General features: G+C 41.3%; 1 protein-coding gene across 1 annotated transcript in view; it reads right to left on the bottom strand.

The window, feature by feature from the left end:
• Positions 1-19,219, bottom strand: part of LOC124795096 (glucose dehydrogenase [FAD, quinone]-like) — a 47,557-nt gene extending 28,338 nt beyond the window's left edge. The window contains 2 exon segments of the mRNA XM_047258930.1: positions 1,241-1,591; positions 19,191-19,219. Coding sequence (XP_047114886.1) covers positions 1,241-1,576 — 336 coding nt within the window. The 5' untranslated portion in view covers positions 1,577-1,591; positions 19,191-19,219.
• Between the last annotated feature and the right edge of the window lie 2,303 nt (positions 19,220-21,522).

The raw sequence follows: 21,522 nt of genomic DNA, 5'->3' as shown, positions 1-21,522 counted from the left end.
CAAATATATTCGAAACTTTTTCTCGTGGCACTCCCCACAAAATAAAGTGTGTTAAAACATTTATTGCCAACTACATTTTCCTGTTCATCCAGTAAAATTTCAACATCAGGCGTGACAGTTTGATTTAATAGTTTTTCTACTAATAACTCTATTCACAACATGTTTTGCTGACAGTACCTACATATGTTCTATTGAATGTATATGAAAATTATCATTGTACGACACATAACTGAGGAGACCCGACGTTATGTATAACAAGATATGTGATAATCTAGATTTTCTGGAAGCTTTAGAGAAGAGAGTTGGACTTTTTTTAAAAACCTTAGCGGTAGCACCATTGTTACTTGCAGGCACTAGCCCAGACCAGTGGCACTCACATCGTTCCAGACCAGTGCAGCGTCCCTGCTATCGCATATGACTGCAGCAGCCCTGATATTGCATACCAGTGCAGTGCCCCTGCTATCCCATACCACTGCAGCAGCCCTGATGCTGCATACCAGTGCAGTGTCCCTGCTATCCCATACCTCTGCAGCAACCCCACTGTCGTATACCAGTGCAGCGTCCCTGATATCCCATACCGCTGCAGGAGCCCTACTGTTGCATACCAGTGCAGCGCCCCTGCTATCCAATATCACTGCAGCATCCCTACAATTGCATACCAGTGTAGCATCAGTGCTACCCAACACCACTTGCAGCAGTCCTGTTGCATACCAGTGCAGCGCCCCTGCCATCCCATACCACTGCAGCAACACTACTGTTGCATACCAGTACAGCGCCCCTGCTATCCAATGTCACGGCAGCATCCCTGCTGTTGCATACCAGTGTAGCATCAGTGCTACCCCATACCACTGCAACAGCTCTACTGTTGCATACCAGTGCAGCTGCCCCACTGTTGCATACCAATGCAGCGCCCCTTCTATTCCATACCACTGCAGCAGCCCTACTATTCCATGCCAGACCAGCACCCCTAGTATTTCACATCACTACAGTGTCGCTGCTATTCCACACCACTGTGGCGTCCCTAGTGTTCCACACCAACACAACGCCCCTGCTATCCCATACCAATCCAGCGTCCCTGCCGTTGCATACTTGTGCAGTGCCCCTACAATTCCATCCCTGTGCAGTGCCCCTACTATTCCACACCAGTGCAGTGCCCTTAGTACTGGATATCCATACGGTTATTGGGAGGCGAAAGTAGCGTGGTGGCCTCCGAATGCCGTTCTCCGGTTTGGGGCCGTACCTCGGTCTTCTGTAGCGTCGGGAAGAGCCGCGGCACGTCGGAGGTGGGCGGCGGGTCACCGCCGGCCTCGAGCAGCAGCACCGTCCAGTCGGGGTTCTCCGAGAGGCGGGCGGCCACCGTCGCCCCGGCCGACCCGGCGCCGACCACCACGAAGTCGTACTCGGAGAGCGGGCTGGCCGTGTCCGGCGGGTAGGCGCTGCGGTCCCCCAGCAGGCACTGCGCGTGCAGCAGGGTTGCCAACAGCTGCGCGAACAGCGCTCCTCCGGCGCCGCCCACGGCGCAGGTGTCAGGGGCGACCGCCGCCCCCGTCCAGTGCGCCGTGCTCGCAGTCTCCATGCCGCGTTTCTCTCGCTGCCGACACCAATGGTGGACGGTGAGTGTGGTGTAGGAAGACTACGAGACAAAATCTACTTTTCACGAAGGCAGAACTTCGCGATTAAATACTAAACTGAATCCTTGTTTTCGACAACATAGTAGTCCATACTAGTACAGCAGTGATTTCAGCGTAGTGTACTACGAACTGCCGAAATTACCTTCTTCTTAACGGGTAAAAACTGGGCAGTAGCCCTCACAACCACGTATCTGATGGAGGTCAGCTAAAATATCAGCACAAATTGTGGAAATCTTAAACGACGATGAACAACAATAATATCGTATTTCTTTATCTCTACTTGCCGAATACGTTAATTCATTTATTACACTATTCTAGGTAGCTACCTCATTTCTAAATGCTCCTGTTTAATAACAACTAAGAAGTATCTTCTCTTCTAAGCTGTTCTATAAAGGATATTTTTTCTTTTTTTCTGTCACTGGGTATTATAATGTATTTTCAAGATGGGACTACATCTGTTACGAATACTGTAAACATTTGCAAGTCATTGTCCCATGTATTTATTTCATGTTTTAATGTGAATCAAACGTAACGTATCATATGATTCCGTTGTATTATTTCGTGTAAATTTAATGGCACGTCATTTATGTAAAAGCGCTTTGGTCTGGTACGAAATATTATCTGAGCCGTTGTAAAAATTGCTGTTTTGAACAGCGCAACGCAGCGCGTAGTGTAAAGCAGTCGCCCTCCGTTGCTGGCGGCAGTCGCAGCTTTGGTGTCTCCCTCTGGTGTGAAAGGGGAAAGCTAGCCTGTTAACATGCATTTAAGGGGCGCTATGAGCTCTGCAAAAGGTTAGTCTGTCAGTCGGAGGCAGTTGGTCAGCCAGGGGAGTCTGTCAGTCTCGGCGAGTCTAGTAGGTCGATCAGTCGGAGTGAGGCTAGGTCAGTCTCGCGTCACCAGTTGCTGGTCTGGCTCTCGTTTGCATTTCTGCGGCAGTTAGTGTCTGTCTGTCTGTCGTCGGAGTGCTAATATGTCTATCGTTTGGATCAAACCTTAAAGCCGGCAAAATGAGAGTCTTCCCACTCCGCCAGTAACAGAACTCAGCTAGTGGTCGCCCGGTCGGGGCTGAGGTCCTGCATCTGATTCTGCGCGTTAGGCCCCCAGTCTGCTCGAGTTGCTCGGGCAACAGTCATTGGCGGTTGGATTGTTTGTTGGTCGGTCGCACACTGGGACACGAGATGACTTGTCCGCCTGGAGCGTCGGCGCATGTGAGATCGCCACGTGAGTCCAGTGGGCCGCGCCGTATAGCGAGCGGTAGTGACTTCACGGTCGACACGAGAGCAACAGGAGTCAACCCACGACATCAGTCTGGCCGGTGCGAGCTGCGACGCCGTGAGACGGGAGATCGGCGCGCCTTCCTGCGTCCGTTGAAGCGGCTGGCAGCGGACGGTTCGTGAGAGCGTTTTGGGTGTGCTGAGCCAGGTCTTCACCAGAAATTGCAGTTATTAGAATCTGAGTCATTAGTGATATGTTGTTTCAGTTACTTGTTAAATTCTACTTGTGTTGTTGGTCAGTCTCTCGTCCCCAGCTTCTTCGTTTCTCTCTCGTCCGCATTTGTTAGGCGGTTAGTGTCGGTCTGTCTATCTGTCGGTCTCCCATACGTTAATAGCTGCCTCTGTCATGTCTGTCGGATTCGGTGTTAACGAATTTATGGAATTAAAGTAAAGGCCGAATTCCTGAAATATGTTTTTATCTTGCCTATCATCTTACGACGCGGTATATGTGTAATGTAGAGCGTGTTGTACACTTCATGTAAGTCTGAATTTCATGGGTTTTATTTAAATAGTCGTTTTTATGAAGTTGCCACCCTTCCACCGTAAAAGCCCTTTTAAAAACAAATTGCACTTTTTGTGGAAAATAAGTTCTTAGTGTGAGTGTTTGTACCATTTCCCGGTGGTCTCGCGGTTCTAGGCGCGCAGTCCACAACCGCGCGACTGCTGCGGTCGCAGGTTCGAGTCCTGCCTCGGGCATGGATGTGTGTGGTGTCCTTAGGTTAGTTGGGTTTAAGTAGTTCTAAGTTCTAGGGGACTGATGACCACAGCTGGTAAGTCCCATAGTGCTCAGAGCCATTTTTGTACCATTTCCATCCCTCTTACGGGGTGCATACTTAATGTGTTTGTGTGAGTTGTTAAAGTTTTTAGTTTAAAGTAATCTGGTGCGTTGCAGATTTGCACCAGTGTAGTCTTTCAGAGGTCGCTGTGAGCAGTCGTGACTGCGGCCGTGTTGAAAGGGGGCGGAAGCTCCTCAGCCCGAAGGCGCCTACTGTAAAAAACAACTTTTTTTTATTCTGCCTCTGAATAATTGTAACATGACATTTCGAGGGTGCTTTTCTGCTTATAATTTTAAACTGTTTTGAAAAAGCTTTTAGCAATAAATTCACATTTGTTAAATTGTAACTTGATATTTCGAGGGCGCTTTTCCGCTTATAAATTTTAAATCTGTTTTTGAAGAGACTTTTATGAATAAAATTTCCATTGGTTGAAATTTAGTTTGTTTCCATCAACTACTCCTTGGCAACTACTTCCACGCTCACATAGTGTGTTAATGTTCTTGATGAATCGCTAGTAAATAAAGTAAATTCTTTAAGAAGAGATTTTGAAAGTAAATACCACGGTTCATTATCTTTCTAAAATTTTGTAGAAGCAGAAGAAAAGACGAATAGGACAGTCTAACTCGGGGCTTGGAAGTGTAAAAATGGATGGAAGGAGCGTGTCAGGTTTTTGGTAGAAAAATGTATTGTATTTTGTACGAAGAAGGTGTTTTTTTAGTAATTAATGGGCGGAGTACTGTGAAGATGAGAACACGAAGTTTGAAGTACAGTTAGTCTTGTGGTAGGACTCGCTCACATAATGACTGACGGGTACAGACGTGACGTTAATTATTCGCAAACTAATTATTTCACGGGAGGAGGAGAGGTTTTATTTCCGGTGGAAGTCGGAAGACTTTAAGAAGCTCAACAGCACTTTTTTCGCTGTGGAAGTTGGACGAGTTTAAGAAGAAAAGAGAAACATTGTACTGAGATAAGCGTGACATACAAGTTTCCAGAAAAGTGTTGCATAAGCATTGTCGCAGTAAAACACTACATTTTGCAGAAGACACCTGAATTCAATGCAGAAGATGCGTCGCAAGATACATTTAGAACAAATAAGATTGCAAGAAACAAGATTTTTGAAGACAGATGGTTTAACAAGAAACCAGCACAAAACACGAGAGGTCAAGAATAACAATGCGTCGAGAAACGAGAACGGAAAACAGTTTCATCAGAAGGAGCTGTATTGTGGTATCACTGTGGCAGTGAGCAGAGTTATTATCCACCCTATTTTGATGGAGAAGAAACTGAACTACGCCAGTACCAATGACAGTGCTATGAAGAGGCACTGTTATCAACTATTTCGTATACTAAGAGGCCGAACTCTGAAGATTTTTGCCAAATAAGTCTATTACGAGTAAGGGCTAAGGTCCACTTTTGTCTTGGAACATAAAAACTAATAAATGGTAAAACAGCTGCTAACTAAATTTCAATGTGGTTGTCCATTGCTGTGTGCTAAAACAGTCTGCATATTTCAGTCTGGCACAATCCAGTCCCACATCTTTACCTCAAATAGTTCTGAAGTTTAACAGTGTGAGCTCCATGGCTAGGCAATGCCTAAGAGCGCCGACAGGAATTTATTTGGTATGTTTTCAAATTAATTTGTATATACCATCTTGTCCAGTCGCACGAATCGCCAAACGTCTGCAACTCGACAACACTAGAGATTCATTGCAGCAGAGATAGCGTCCATGGGAGATAAGACAACCAACGTTTTCTGTCCCGCTAAATATAATCCTTAGTAGATTTTCGCATGCTCATTTACAAAACACAAAGAAAAATGGAAATCGAATCAGTTAACCAAATGAATGATTGGATATTTAATGCATTTTTTTTTCTATCAGTCAAAATCTTTCTCGCGGTTAAAATATATTATTGCGCCACTAAAGTGGTTTACGAGAACATTAATGCTGAACAGTAAATCTACTGTATGCGACTGCCGGGAAGACAAGTTACGTTGACATTTTTCCAAATATGTTTATTTCCAATTGCTCAGATTTAGACATACTTAATTAGATGAGAACTAAATCCGTACAGTAGCATAGCATATGGTAGATGTTTCAAAATACATTTTTATGATATTTTGAACTTTAAATATTATACGTTAGTGGTGCTACAGGTTTCAACACGTTGTGTGTATTTGTACGTCAGCGACGCTTCTCTAATCCAACTGTTTTCACTGGTTTGCTACCAATATTTTGACTGAGAGTACTCGTTGCTAAACTCAAGCAGAACGTCGCAGAGAAAGGAGTGCTCACCAGTAGAGCTGCAGAGTGCTCACGAACGGACAGTTAATAGCTCTGATTCCTATTTTAAATGTTTTGTTTGCTACAAGCAGTGAAGAACTAACATAACGGTTGCAGTGGGGCAGTGTGCATAAGCAAACAGACAGTGGCGGTTCAATAGCGTTCTACTACATGTTAGAAAACAGAAGACGTAAACAATGATATTTTAAGTCCTTTAATCGATACACTCATTAGTTACACGTACAAACAAGGCCATCAATTTCTGTAGTTCCAAGTCAACATACGTACGAACCTACAAAATAACGGATCAGACAAATATGGCAAATAATTTCTCATAGGTAGAGTTTAAGAAATTTTGGGCGAGGAAATAGCTCAATACTAGAGCGATTTCAGGAACGGAAAATATTGCACACAACTGATTTAGCCAAAGAGTGTTAACCGGAAGACGTAAAATAGCATTATTTACTGATTTCAAAAAAGGTATTTGACTTTGAGGACAAAGACACGAACGACAAAACCATTAAATAATTTGGTGTTAAAAGTAAGAATGGTCAACGAAATTTGCAGCTCTGCCACATGCACATTAACTCAAAGTAATTCTCAGAATATTTCCACCATTTTTTTAAAAAAAAAGAAAGATATGCAATTTGGAGTTCAAACATTCCAAAATACTAGGAACGAAATGTAATGTAAAGCAGTTGCAGATCGCAGTACTTTAAGGAAGTCCGAAAGAAGCAAATACTCAAAGGACTAATTCAGAGGAAATAGGAAAAATGAATTGGTCCTAGAGCTCACTCTGAAATAGAAATAAGATTCATGGCAAAGGTAAAATGTGTTCCAAAATATATAAAAAAACAGACGTAGGTAGGACAGAAAAAGCCGTCAATTGAAGTGGGGGAACAATACAAGAGGACGAATTGAAAATTTCTGCAATAGACATAAGAATTAGTAAAATGATATGAGCATATAGTTTAACGGAAATCATTTAGAGTAAGCTTATTTCTTCGAACACAATACTGAAACACTATACTGCATTGTCTAGATCAAGTGATGCAGCAGTGTGTTTCGAATCCGACGTTTGACTTAACCTCGGTTATTTTCAGATAAATACCAGGCATACTTGAAAAACGCCAATGGGGTTCTCAACTGCTACTATATCTGAGGGTATTACGACTTCTGTCATTCTCTTTATAACAAAGGGAAACGTCCCACACGTTTAGTCAGAATGAAGAGATTGCAACCAATTTCAGTTAATTTCAGTGACAACGCTTAACACTGCTCGAGACAAAATAAAATAAAAGTATGTTTGTGTTTGTTTATCTGCTGCAGTGGTGAGACTAAAATCTTAATATACATGTGAATTCTTAAGATTGAATTACAAGGTGGATACTCTAGAGGCACTTGGGATCATTTGGTGTTTCGGAAAATGTCTACGACATAATAAGGGGCTACACGTCTTTGGACATTGCTGCCAATGAAAATGCGCAAGCTAAGGAAAATTCTTGTACTTCTGGAGAGAGAGGTCAACCGCAATTTCGCTCGTCACATGTACAATATAACTGGAAGCAAACAACAAAATAATATCAAAAACGAATATAACCTGTTAAGGGACACACATGTAGAGGAGGCGATGGAAGACTTCAGAACTTCTTTTTTTTTTTAATTGGTCTTTTACTTTTAATGGACTATCGCTTGATGGCTTAAGGTGGGTCTTGAAATGGCCACTTAGCCGCTGTGTCCGGTTGAGTGATCTGAGGGGGATCACATCTGGCCCCAGCACCAGCTTCCGCAGATACGCGCTACATGAAGGTGGGCCTGCGCCTGTTGTTCATGTTTTTCTGCAGCTTTTTTAAAACCAGTTAATTGAACATGAAATTTGGCAATGGAAGTATGTAATTGTAATGCTTTTATGTGTAAGCAAAATAAAAAATAGAAGGTAGGACCTGGGTGAGCAACTTGGAATTGTTATTTCGATCTGTTGACCGCCAGTGACAACTGTTGGAACTGTAATGATAATTAAATCAAGACCGTAAGCTGTCGACAGGCGTTGATATACATCAAGGGGGACAGCTGAAAATGTGTGCCCCGACCGAGACTCGAACCCGGGATCTCCTGCTTACATGGCAGACGCTCTATCCATCTGTACCCTCGGGGACTCAGATGAATAGAGCGTCTGCCATGTAAGCAGGAGATCCCGGGCTCGAGTCCCGGTCGGGGCACACATTTTCAACTGTCCCCCTTGATGTATATCTTCTCTAATTTTACCCTAAGACAGCGAGAATGCTCTGTGACTCTGATACGCAGAGATATAGATGTAAATTAAGTACTGTGCTCGAGGTGTTAGAAATATGTGGAGTGCTGCCCTGGTATACTTTGATGATTTGTGTGTCCCAGAATTAACACTGAATGGACGTACTGAGCAGTAATCTATCTACATTCGCAAGGATACTCGCAAAGTAAAGAAGGGTCGGCTTAGCTATAATACTGAAATTGGGGAAACATGCTGTCACATCCTTGGCCGGCGTTGAAGTTACTGTAAAATTGCTAAAATTGTTCGCGCTATCAGCTGTGTTGCTTACTATAACAGCACATCGGCGGTGTCTTTTCCATCCTATCCATACATTGGTGTACTGTTGGATACCACATAATGATTGACTGACAACGCTTCTTTGAGTTGGGGAATGAGTTTTGTGGATGGGTGGCACCTTCTGGGGGTTGCTAGCGGCGAAACAGTGACAGTGTACATGACTGTAATATGAGGAATCACTCGAAACGGAACACAGAGCCATCAGATATTCGGTCAGTGTGACAGATGAGTTTAAATGTTGTTTGGAAACCCACGCCAACGCCGTAAAAGTCTTCCAATTTCCATATGTTGTAAATGACAGTTATTTAAAATCACCCAGTGTTATGGTGACAGCGGTAATAATATGGTTTACACAGCGCGACGTGTAGAGGTAGCCCAGTCGACCTATCTTCAGTCCAAAATTGAAACTTCCCGCCATGGTGGGCTTGGCAGTGGGTGTGTGGCGATTTCCAGCCACCTTGGGTAGCGGTACTCGCGTCATCAGCTAATATTACGGCAGTCTACTTGAATGATGTCAATCGCCTCTTTGTACTTTGAGGTGTTGTCCTTGTTGGCTGTGAGAGGCTGCAGATCAGAACGTCTTAATTAATAATGTCAATTGTGTCACAGCAGCTATCTTGAATGATGTCAATCGCGTCACAGTGCAACATCATGGATAATGGTACTTTGGGGAGATGTCCTTGTTGTCTCTGAGAGGCAGTAGATCAAAGCTTCTTAATGTCAGTTTAGAACCTGACAAAGACCTCGAAGTCGAGGTAGAAAAACAAAATGTTTGGCAGTGTACCTATCGTATTAGAGCAGAAAAAAATAATGTTTAAAACAACGAGACAGGGTTACGGGGCTCTTGTGGCTTTCACTGTGCTCTGTGGGGTATACAGTACAGGTGACTGGTCTGTGCAGTTGATCAATAGGATAATAGGATCGTCACATGTGCTCGATGCCTGCACGCATGCGGTATTTTTTTTCGATTTAGAGGGGGAGGGAGATGAGGTAAAAATCTTATTAGTTATCTATCGGCTTGAGTTTTTATACGTCGTAATTTTTGTCTGATGGATGGTACAGAATAACGAAGGTAGCATGTTGGGGAGATAGATGTGAATGGACATGGATCTGTAGTATTTGTATGTAGTTTGGAGAAGCACTACAATGCAGTAGCAAAATCCATGTCCTTACCCCAATTCCTGTACTGTCTTTTATACTATTTCATGTTGGAGGAATAGGCCTCATTTCCATCGAATGGTCAAAACACAGTTCTGTTGCAGTAACTCAGCTTCGCTTGTTTCAGCACGGATTGCAGGAGGTGGTAGATACAGTTTCCTCTGACCCCTACTCAGTTCCGACTTACGCTGGAACGATCACGTGTGCAAAGGTGCATGGATGGTCGCATACAGTCTGAGGAGGCATTTGCAGGATGCATAGGGGCTACCTAAAGTGATGTGGTAATTTTACTGTAGCAGACAGATTCAAGAAAGGTGGATCGTTCGGAGAAATGGGGGTGCCAGAAATATGGTTGAGTAATAATTGTAATCATTAAAGGACCCATTGCAGGTATGTGCTTGAATGGAAAGACTTGATTCCGAATCCCAGACAGCATTTCTAGTGAATAGTGTGGCTTTAGAGATGGGAAAAGCTTGTTTACATTTCTTGCGACCTCAATGATCACACCACCTACTACTGTTTGTGATCCTTGTCAATCAACCATTGCCTATAGCCCAGTGGATATATCATCGACCCTCTGACGCTGCATCGAGACAACATGCTTTACAAATACTATAGAATTATACAGCTGTGGCGGTGTGAGGGAGTCGCAAATAGTGCTTACTTACCACGTTCCTTAGCCGAATCACTTTCAAAATGCGGTAATTTTATCACAAGGTTGCATCGTGGGCTACGTGTTGGTCTGATAATACACATTCCTACGATCACCATCTCGGTATTTCACTGGAAAAACCACCTCGTTCAGAGTTAATGTCGTACCTCGATTTATAAAGCCAGTATAGCTTTTAACATGGATACTTGTATGCACCTATAGAACCAGGACCGCTTGAGACAGTTACATACAGTAGTTGCTGCGATCGGTTTTTTTTTAACATCTGGCCGATTACCTCTCTCTTTCTAAGAGACAGTGGTAGCACTTGCAGGAAAATACCTATGAGACATGCCCACACATCATTAATTTTCGGTCAGTATTATTTTGCACCGTGTGGAATCATCTATTGGTCAAGTATTGCACTTAGTAGTAGTAGGGAATGCGTGATAGCTTCACCTTGAGCATCAGTTTTATCATGTATGTGGTTGTGTTTCTACATGTACAAAAGAGAATGACTATGTCCAGTCATAAATAAGGTATGGATTTGATGTCGAGTACTGTGATAGCAAAGGGAAGAGTATGTGAAGTCATAAGAATGGCACCCATATTTCTATTTCCAGAGCCACAGCCGTCAACAGGGTGTTTTTGGATACTTCGCTCATTGTCGAATGTCATTCAGCTGAGATCTCAATGGTAACGTGAATCATCCCCACAAATGTCACCAGCACTGCGCGCCAAACGTGCACAGGTTGATTCATCACCCTAGGAAATCGGTCATTCATATATATACTTGACCGGTTTCCTAGGGTGATGATTCAACCTGTGCATGTTTGGCGTGCAGTGCTGGTGACATTTGTGGGGATGATTCACGTTTCCCACTAACGGTAGAAGCCCTCCGAATGGAGAGACCTGTTGGAGTGCAGGAATATAGACGTCTTAACCAGATTGTCCTCTAGATGACCGAATAGCGAACTAATACTTAGAATGTGTTGGATAGCTTTCGTGATCGCGTGGAAATTTGACTAGATTCAATATGGACATGTGTTTGCGCTGGGCCATTATTCCCTCCCATGTGAATTGTTCAGTTGACTGCTTCTACACATTTCGCATCTTTATTTAGTTGAGAGAACGTCGATTGTGTTGTGTGCATCTAGCATGTAAAAGACACATTTGTGAGTTCTCTAGATGTGACAAACACCTTAGTTGACCTTGTATTATAGGTATGATTTGGAATCTGTTACATCACCAACATCGGTATTCGAGAGTGGAAATATCAGTTTCCTCTATTTGTATCGAGTTCTCACACTCGTCTGAAACAGACGTACAAAGAAACAAATGTATAAGCTCAGTACCTAAATTTTTTGTAAATGTCTTTATGGCAACACCTCTTCATACTCGTAGTTCTATAGCCGCTTATTGTTTTCGCGTACAGCCGTTTGTCCTTCGCAGTTGAAAGCTGTGAAAAGCGCTGCCAGGTGTGAGAGATTTCTTTAAGTTAAGTCTTAGTAGTAAAGAACAAATGCATTAAAACCTCATGCATGAGGAGCCATTTTTTCATGCCTCTCAGTGTTTGTGACGTCATATTCTCGAAATTTGAGCCGTGTAATAATGTATTTGTTGAGGTACATTTAGCAGCATATGTGGATACTATTTTCGAAACATATTGCGAGGCCGGCCGCTGTGGCCGAGCGGTTCTAGGCGCTTCAGTCCGTAACCGTGCTGCTGCTACGGTCGCAGGTTCGAATCTTGCCTTGGACATGGATGTGTGGGATGTCCATAGCTTAGTTAGGTTTAAGTAGTTCTAAGTCTAGGGCACTGATGACCTCAGATGTTAAGTCCTATAGTGCTTGGAGCCATTTGAACCATATATTGCGAATGGAGTTAGTAGCAAAGAAGGAATAAATTTAAACGTCATGTATGATGTGGCAGTTTTCTGATCATCTCATTGTTTATGACGTCATATCTTCTGTACTATAATAACTAAGTGGCTCTTACCCCACAGCGATTTTTGCCTAACTGCCTGTGGTGTGCGCTCTGTCGGAAACGTCCGAAAGACAGACACCAAGTATGTATATGTAGTTAAGCCGAGGCGGCCAATGATCTCTTCAGTGCAGATGCACACCAGGCTCTAATTCTTACGGGAATCGGCCAAATGCCGCGAGTAATGAAGATAATGGCCAAGGGGAGCTATGTTAGTACGTGGATAGGTTGAGGATTTGGGTCTGGCAGGAGGCGTGCCAGTGTAGTCCGTGCAGCTGCGGTGACCGCTGTGTCCAGGTGGGTCACTGGTCAGAGCACCTGCCTGCTAAGCAGGAGACGCGGGGTCGAATCTCAGCCCGGCACAGATTTTCAGCCTTCCCCAATGACTGCAAGCAATGCACGCTCACGGCCGCTTCTTAAGGCGCAGACAGGGTTTTTTTCTTTCAGCCCTCCTTATCGTCGAATATTTAACACAAAGAATCATTTGTAATCAGACGTTTGAAGTACATGGGAGTTCTATGCTTTTAAACAATCGAGAGTATTGGTGTTATCTAACAGGATACTATATAAACAGTTTTCGTATAAATAAGGCAATGTCCTGACTGAATGACTTCTTATACCGTTAAGGATAGAAACTTGGAATTTGGTGTGGGTATTCATCTTATACTGCATCTGTCGTTTAAGAAGGGATTTTTAGAAATTTCACTCCTAAGAGGGTAAAACAGGAGATCAAACTATTTAAGAAAATCTTTCGATATATTAAAAAAAAATAAAGCTAAATCTTCGAAAACTGGTATTTCACTTCTCGTTAGATAAAAAGAAATATGTGTTAAGGGATGAAAGTTTCTATGGGAACATCACCACAAAAACGCAAAAGGCGTGATTAACAAAAACCTACCAGAACCGCTTTTTGGTCAGAAGTACCTCCGAAGAAGATCAAGCCTCTACGACCTCAATTAGGAAAAAGTTTAGGTGTTTTATTTTAAGTACAAGTTTTTTGCCGCGCTATTCATTTGTTTACGCGTAGTGATACAAGTTAAACGACAAGTTCGTTTCGGCGTTTTGATGTTATCAAGTGTACCTGCGAAGATGGTATGACAGGTATAATACTGAAATTTCCTTGCAGATTAAAACTGTGTGCCGGACTGAGACTCGAAATAGGGATCTGGACGCGATAGAGCACTTGCGGAAGGCAAAGGTCCCGAGTTCGAGTCTGGGACTGGCACACAGTTTAAATCTGCCAGGCAGTTTCATATCAGCGCACACTCCGCTGCTGAGTGAAAATCTCATTCTACATATAATACTGTTCATTTCGTCTATGTTAGTTGATGTCCACATACGGTGCCTTATGCTTTCGTCTCAGCTGGTGTGAAATAATCCACATGCAACATGTAGCGTAAACGTAGGTTGTCTCTTTGTTATGGTACGATCGCGTTATTTATATGTTTACCTTTTATTTGCGTGATCTTGTAAAGTTATAATTGGAGAGCTTTCGTTGCAGCGTTGGCTCTAGCGGCTCTGTATGTTTACAACGGAATTTTTGTTCGTTGGAAAGTCAGTGATTAATTTTTCAGACATAGTATTTTTGAGGTTTTTACGTAAATAAGTGTTCTATTGTTTTGTGTTTATCGCGATAATTTACCCTTTTTCTTTAATTATGTCAATAAAATTTCGAGGTGTTTTGTGTGTTTAAAATCTGGTTGTGCTGTGAGAATTTTTTCTGGGTATTTTTCTGAGGGACTGCATATTTCCATTTCCTCCAAAATACTCGTTGTGTGTCCTTTAGTTTCTTTATTTAAAATTTTTGAGCATTTTCAATATTTTCCGCTTTATGTTGTTGGCGTTTTAAATGTATGTAAAATGTGGATTGGCTGCTTTCACAATTTCGTGTGAGTTATCTACATCTGATTCCGGAACTCCTGCCTATTTGTTCGATATAAAATTTATTTCAGCCGTCACAAGATAGTTTGTGGACGCCTGAATTTGAAAAAGTGGAGATATTATTTTTCGTTGATCGTATTTTGGTTTTCAACCTGTTATTCGTAAGAAATTCTTATTTCATTTTTGTTTTCTTAAACAATTACCGATACTTGGCCTATGATTGGTGATGTAACAAAGATAGGTTTACTTGCGATTTTTCGTCTCTTTTTAGTTTTACTTCTTTACGTATGCTGTTTGTCTTGGTTTTATGTGTTAACATTGTTTTGAAGTGGAAGCTATTTTGTTGCGCTGTGTATTGCAGCCTTTTTAAAATGCTGTTATTCATTGATTTGAAATTTGCGTATTTATGCGAATTTGTGTGACAAGAATTTTTAGTTATGATAGTGTCAGTCGTGGTAGCTTTTCTATATATTTCGAAATGGTGGTCACTGTTGTTGCTTATCTTTAGGTGTAAGAAGATTACCAGTTTGTTCTGTTTTATTTCCATCGTAAATTTTACCTTAGTGTGCAAGTTGTTTATTTGCTGACGGATCATTTGTATGTCTTGGTAATATCCTCATACTAGTAGTTGTGTGTTATCCGCATATTTGCCGTAACAATTAATTTCGTTTAGAATTGGCTTGTTTGAATTGAAACATTTTTCTTCTTACATATTAATAAATATGTCTGTTATGGTCTCTGAGATACAATTTCCCATAGCTATGTACCCCATCTCATTGTTTACTAATTTTATTTTCAAATTCCAAATAGATGTGAGATAAATTTAGTAGTAATAGTTTTATCATTTCCTAAGTTCCAATGACATATACTTTTCTGTTGTTTAGGAGGGTTTTCTTTATGACGTCTTTTGTTTCTGATACTGGCATAGTTGTATATACACCGGTTATGTCAAATGAAATGAATTTTCCCACTTGGCGAATCTGTATGCCTTTTATATTCTGGAATAATGCTCTCGAATTTCTAGTGCATATTTTTGTTGTATGTGTGGGGTGCACCTATCAGTTTATTTAGTTTTTTGATTAAGAGATATTTTCAATTGTATTCTTACCTTGGGCGTTGCATTTGTTGCTGTGGTTTTGCTGCATGTGTGTGATATTTTTATCCAGAAAGAAATGTAGCACTTTTTCTACATATTCAACGAATAAACAGATTTTAAACATGGAAGAATATAATTTAATTGACATTGACATTTACCATTGAAAAATGGTAAATTATCGCAATAAGCACAGAACAATAGAATACTTATTAATTACGTAAGACCTACAAAAATATTACCTCTGAAAAATTAATTGTAATCACTAACTTCCGCGATGTAGAAATTTTATTGTAAACGTAAATATAACATCGCTGTCAGGAAAGGTATCAAGAAATAATTTTACAACACCACGCAAATAAAAACTAACCATATAGAAAGCGTGGGTGTATCACACCAAAAAGCCACCGACATTTACGCTCCATGTTGCCGTATGGGCCACGTCATGAGACGTAAGCATAATGTGCCACACGTAGCCACAGACTATCACAGGCGTAAAGAACAATATTGTAGCTATTATACAATCTTCACAGGTACACTTGATGACGGCAGATCTCTGAAACGAGCTCGTTGTGTAACTTGTATCACTATGAGTAAATAAGTAAACAGTGCATCAAAAAACTTGTGCTTAAAAATAAAGTATCGTCCTTCGACCTCATGCAAGTTGCGGACCCACTGGAAAGGAAATTTCAAAGATGTTTTCACGAACAAATGGAAATGAAATTTTTTCGCTATCTCACAACAAACACAGTTCAATTTTTTGTTTCGTTTCTAATGGGAAATTGACAAAATGGGACAGTGATGGTTCGTCAGCTAGTATATAAAATAAAATGGCCAAGATTGGCCCGTGGGGGTATAATAAATTGTCGTGACGTCACGACATATAACAAAAGATATTCTTCGCATTTTCGGGGACAGGATATAGACAGAACACTTGTTTCATCAGTCTGTGTTAAGGAAAATGCCGGAGTGCAAAAGAAGCCTTCTCATATCACACACGTCTGTCCTTGCTTGTTTGAAAGTATAATAAAAAGATTGTTACTTCAAGTAGGCGAAATACTTACGATTACTGAATCAAATATACCACAAAAACTTCCTAAAATAGTTTCCTGAAGGTGCAACATTTTGTAACATTTTATATTTAAAGAAGGAGCCACATGGGTCGTAGTAAAATACCACGAAAATTTTCTATATATTTTTTGTTTTTCCAGTTCAAGTGTCATTCAGAACGAAATTTTGATCTTTAGAATAATGTCGTACTTCTTTCATTATATATATACGTTTCTCTGCTTTTCGAAGAACAGTAACATTGCTTCAAATTTTGTCTACTACATGTTTTCATCCTTTAAATGTGTAACAAATGTCAATAGGTTGCTTTTTTCGGTGTTACAATGTTCTTTATATTTTGCACATATTTTTCTACAGATTGCTCAAATGGGATTACTCTGTAGTTTATACATTGAAATTAAATATGATTGCCAAAATGTGTGACGCATTCAGGAGAACGAGAATTTACCTCGACCGGGCGTCCCAACGTCGAAGGTGATAAGTATACTGTCTACTGGGCTTTACAGGTTGTTCCGATTGACATGAAGATAAAATGAGGTGTTTCCTCTTCTCAGAGTCGCTACATTTCAGTTTCATCGAACAACGTGATTTTTAACAGAATTAAGATCTCTCTACCCGACACCACCATGTCTCGGAATTGGAACAGTAACTCTGCAAGAACAGTGTGGAACTTCTTTGTGTAATGTTCAGGGTTTATACACATCGATCCCCGAGAGACGTCGTGGGCTTAGATGTCTCTTCACATTAATTCACGCAAGTCTTTCATTGAAATCTTGTGAACTAGGAGTGTCAAACAATGGACATTCTCGAAAAGAAAGATGTGGGTAGGAACACATCAAGCCGTTTACAGTCAGTATGGTGAGGAGACTATAAAATTAATTGTAACGCCTCGGCGGCAGCAATGTGACAAATTAACCCAGCCGAACGTTTCTAGTTGCTGCTGTCATAAGGAACAGCCCTCTCAGTCACCACTAGGAAGTCGCAGCTCCCAGAAACGTGATACATACATGATGTCAAATTGCGTTTTACCAGTACACGTCCCCAAACTTAATTGCGTTATTCTGTATTCATTATCTCATATGCCATTTTCATCAGTCAACGCATTTTATTCACAAACATCGGGTGTAAATTTCTGCTATCGAGCTAGTTTATCTGGAAAGCCTTTTATTGTTTCTCAAAATATTCAGCTTTAAGATTTATTCAGTTTTTCATGCGTTCCAATCAATTTTGAAATATTTTTCGCACTGTTATGCTGGTGCCCCGAAATCATGGTTTCAGTGTTCAACAGCTCCTTAAGGTTGTGAAAACAAGGGAACAAAAAGAATTCGGTAGTCGATAAAATAGTTTATTTACAGGCACTGAAACATTAATTCCGTATTTTTCTCTGTGGTGGGACTGTCATGACTGAAAATAGGTGAAGTTTTCGGTATGTTTTCCTGATATCATCAATGTAGCAATCAAATTGTTGTATGGCGTTCAGTATTAATTCTTCTTAGAAATGCTGAGGCAATGCTTGTAACATGTCGATCGTATCAGAAATAACGAGGGACTACTTTCTTGGAAGAGCGTTGGTAACGAACCACTTTCAACTTTGAGCACCCACGTAGTCGATTGCTCTTTAGATTCCGTCTTGTATAATTATATACAGGTTTTGTCTGCCGAAACGATGCTGAGTACGGATTTTACATTTCCATGGTCGAATTGTTTTCGTGCACCATTTGGCACACGATTGCTTTTAAAATTTGGTGAAATTGTGGGAACTCATAGGGAATATATTTGTGATAGCTTCACGCCAAATCGAATACACTCTTCCATAAGTCAAGGACGCCTCTCTCTCCCGGTGCGTCACACCCTCTTGAATCATTTGAATCGTGTTGTGCAAAGCACTTGTACTCGTAACAAAACGGTCAGTCCAGGAAACAGTATCTTCCATCAAACAGCCGATATTACGTCATGTCAAACTCTGTTTACCAACGGTAAATGGTATTTCTTGAAAATTGTTTACCAGAGTTGAACGTATCTATTCTGCCAGTTGTTATTATGTGAGACGCATTACGAAAATTGTAATAAAATCGTGAAACGCAACTCTTCTCATCAAATTTTCCTGTTTAACGGCGCCGTTTCGTTAAACCCTCACTGAGAAACAGACTGCTCGGCGAATTTCTGAGGCACCATTGTTTTCATATTAAAAAAAGACAATTTCTGAAAGAAATTACTACTGTCATATGTCAACAGCGCTATCTGCTGATCAACTGTGCACCCCTCGTGGTACGGTCTAACGATGATCCGGCAGTTTGAAACACTTTTAGCGTCAAACACTTGAACGCACAATTCCGGTTACGTTTGTGGTCTGTTTGACGCGAAAGTAACGGAGCACAGAACGAAGGGCAAACAGCGGTCGACGCCCGAATATCTCCGCACAGCGTAAGGTGATTGCAAATTAGAGGATCAACGAACTGAAACGCTTCGAGTACGACAAATGTGGACGTACAGTGATATTAACAGAACAATGGAAATGGTGAGAAACGAAAACGTTTGCGAATACGATGCGCGCACTGAAATTCGGCAGAATGTAGTCACTGCAGCAAAGAAATCAAGTGACAGTTGTTACACGTGAGCGAAGTGAATCGGTGAGACGAGGTGGAACACTTGATCGTGTTAATCTTCCAGCCACAGAGCGTCCGTATTAAATTATTGCAGGAGTACTGTTGAGTACTTATAGCGAGTACCGTATTTCCATTAATTATTTTACATATGTGATCCTTACTGAGAAACGTATAACAACGACACTTGGAAAATACGTACCGAGGGCGTGAGGCGACAACTCGGTGGATGTGAGACACGGTGTGTGCGACGGCTCGTGTGCGTCGTCTGCTTTTATAGTGACCTCAGCTGGAGATAGCGGGAGCCGCAATGTTATCACCAGTCACACACTGCTCGTGTCCACCACAAAGTGTCGTCTGTCACTGACGACAAGAAAATTCGGCTCGAAAATAGCATACTACGTTTAGCAGCAGATATCATATCAGATGTAATTTGAAGGACTGTGAGATTCACAGCGAAGAACTCTTCTGAGGTTTGGTCAGACGCGATCGTTTCGTTTCTTCCAATGAATCCCCTCAACTGTATCTGTACCTCGTTTCAGTATTTATTTTTTATTTTGTAAGTAGGCTGTTTAGGTTTTTTTATTGGTGACGCCACCTCTGTATAAAAATCACTGGCTGTGCTGTGTGCAGTCTGTGTCTAGTTTGCATTGTTGTCTGCCATTGTAGTGTTGGGCAGTGGCAGCTGGATGTGAACAGCGCGTAGCGTTGGGCGGTTGGAGGTGAGCCGCCAGCAGTGGTGGATGTGGGGAGAGAGATGGCGGAGTTTTGTAATTTGTCATGAACTGCTATATATATTATGACTATTAAGGTAAATACATTGTTTGTTCTCTACTAAAATCTTTCATTTGCTAACTATGCCTATCAGTAGTAAGTGCCTTCCGTAGTTTGAATCTTTTATTTAGCTGGCAGTAGTGGTGCTCGCTGTATTGCAGTAGTTCGAGTAACCAAGATTTTTGTGAGGTAAGTGATTTGTGAAACGTATACGGATTTCTGAAAGTCAGATTGCGTTGCGCTAGAAAAATATTGTGTGTCAGTATAAGCACAGTCATTTGTAATTTTTCCAAGGGGACGTTTCAATTTTACTTATAGTTTACGGCTCATTAGTTTGTTTCTCGGAATCTCGTACCCAAGCCTTTGGATCCTTGTATAAATCTTCTTTCAAATTTCTTCGTTACGTATCCTCTTCCATTTCCTTTTTCTTTCTTTCTGCACGGGATTTTCCTCCTTTACTCACGTACTGATATTGCCATCGTTCACCCTTAGTCTCATCACATGCCCATAAAACTTTAAACGCCGGTGGTATGTGCGGGGAGTTTTGCTCATTTCATTGTTTGGGACCTTGTCTCACCTTCTAAGTGTACAAAGTCTCCTCAAAAAGAATTCCCTTGCACGGCTGTAAGTCTTCTTCTGTCTTGTTTTGTCATTTCCCAGGATTTCGCTTCCGTATACACAAATGCTTTCTGGTATTGACTCATGTAACCCTTTGTTCTTAATTTCATCCGACGAAAAGATGGAATTCAGTTTATTGATTGTTTGTTTAGCTTGTGTTGTCCTCTGACTTATTTCTTGTTTTCTGGACTTCTGATCTGAGATAGCAACTCCCAAGTATTTGTACTTTTGAACGTGACTCGATAGAATTTCCCTTTATTGTTTAAAACTAAACATGAACAGTCACAGATGCAAGAAACTTCTTTTTTTTTATATGAGATGATTGGTTTCGGTCTGTGTTAGACCATCTTCATACGTGACACCAAGATGGCAGAAGGTGGCTATGAATGGAGGTGGCGCTGGACTTCACAAACGCTAACTGCTAACTACTGTTAGCGTTTGTGGAGTCCAGCGCCACCTCCATTCATAGCCACCTTCTGTCATCATGGTGTCAGGTATGAAGATGGTCTAACACAGACCGATCCGATAATCTCATACTTAAAAAAAAAAAAAAGAAGTTTCTTGCGGTTGTGTCTGTTCATGTTCAATTTTAAGTAATAAAAGAAAACCGCTGTACTCCAAGAGAAATGCTCAAAAAAATTAAGAAAAATATTGTGTTTTACAAAAATTATTGATTGTCCGGCCCTATTGTATGTTTCTATGATTTTCTTCATATGTACTCATAGTCATCAGCGAATAGTACACTCGACAGGAACCGCCAGCTATGTCTACACCCATTGGTCAACACTTTTTCATCCATTTTTTAAGAATTTAATTCAGATACTATTTAAAGAGAGCGCATGGCACACTATTGGCGGAACCACAAAATATATACGACGCTTTAATTTTCATTTGATGTCATTTGAGTTTTTGAAGTTTTCCTGACTGGTGTATCTGATGATCACCTTCCGTTATATCTACTACCTCTAGCTTTGTTCTCCTCATCACCGTCGCCTCGTTCACCTGTTCCCATTTTTTTTTCTCTTTTAAACCGTGGCAGAATAGTGATGGTGAGTGCATCTTAAGTGTGGTAAACATAACTGCTGTGAGCCGCGCATGGCTCATGTTCCCGCTATCATGTATTTTACATCCTGCTTTTAACC

Source organism: Schistocerca piceifrons, chromosome 4 (assembly GCF_021461385.2).
Source record: "Schistocerca piceifrons isolate TAMUIC-IGC-003096 chromosome 4, iqSchPice1.1, whole genome shotgun sequence".
Taxonomy (NCBI): Eukaryota; Metazoa; Arthropoda; class Insecta; order Orthoptera; family Acrididae; genus Schistocerca; species Schistocerca piceifrons.
This window is presented reverse-complemented; position numbering and strand designations above follow the sequence as displayed.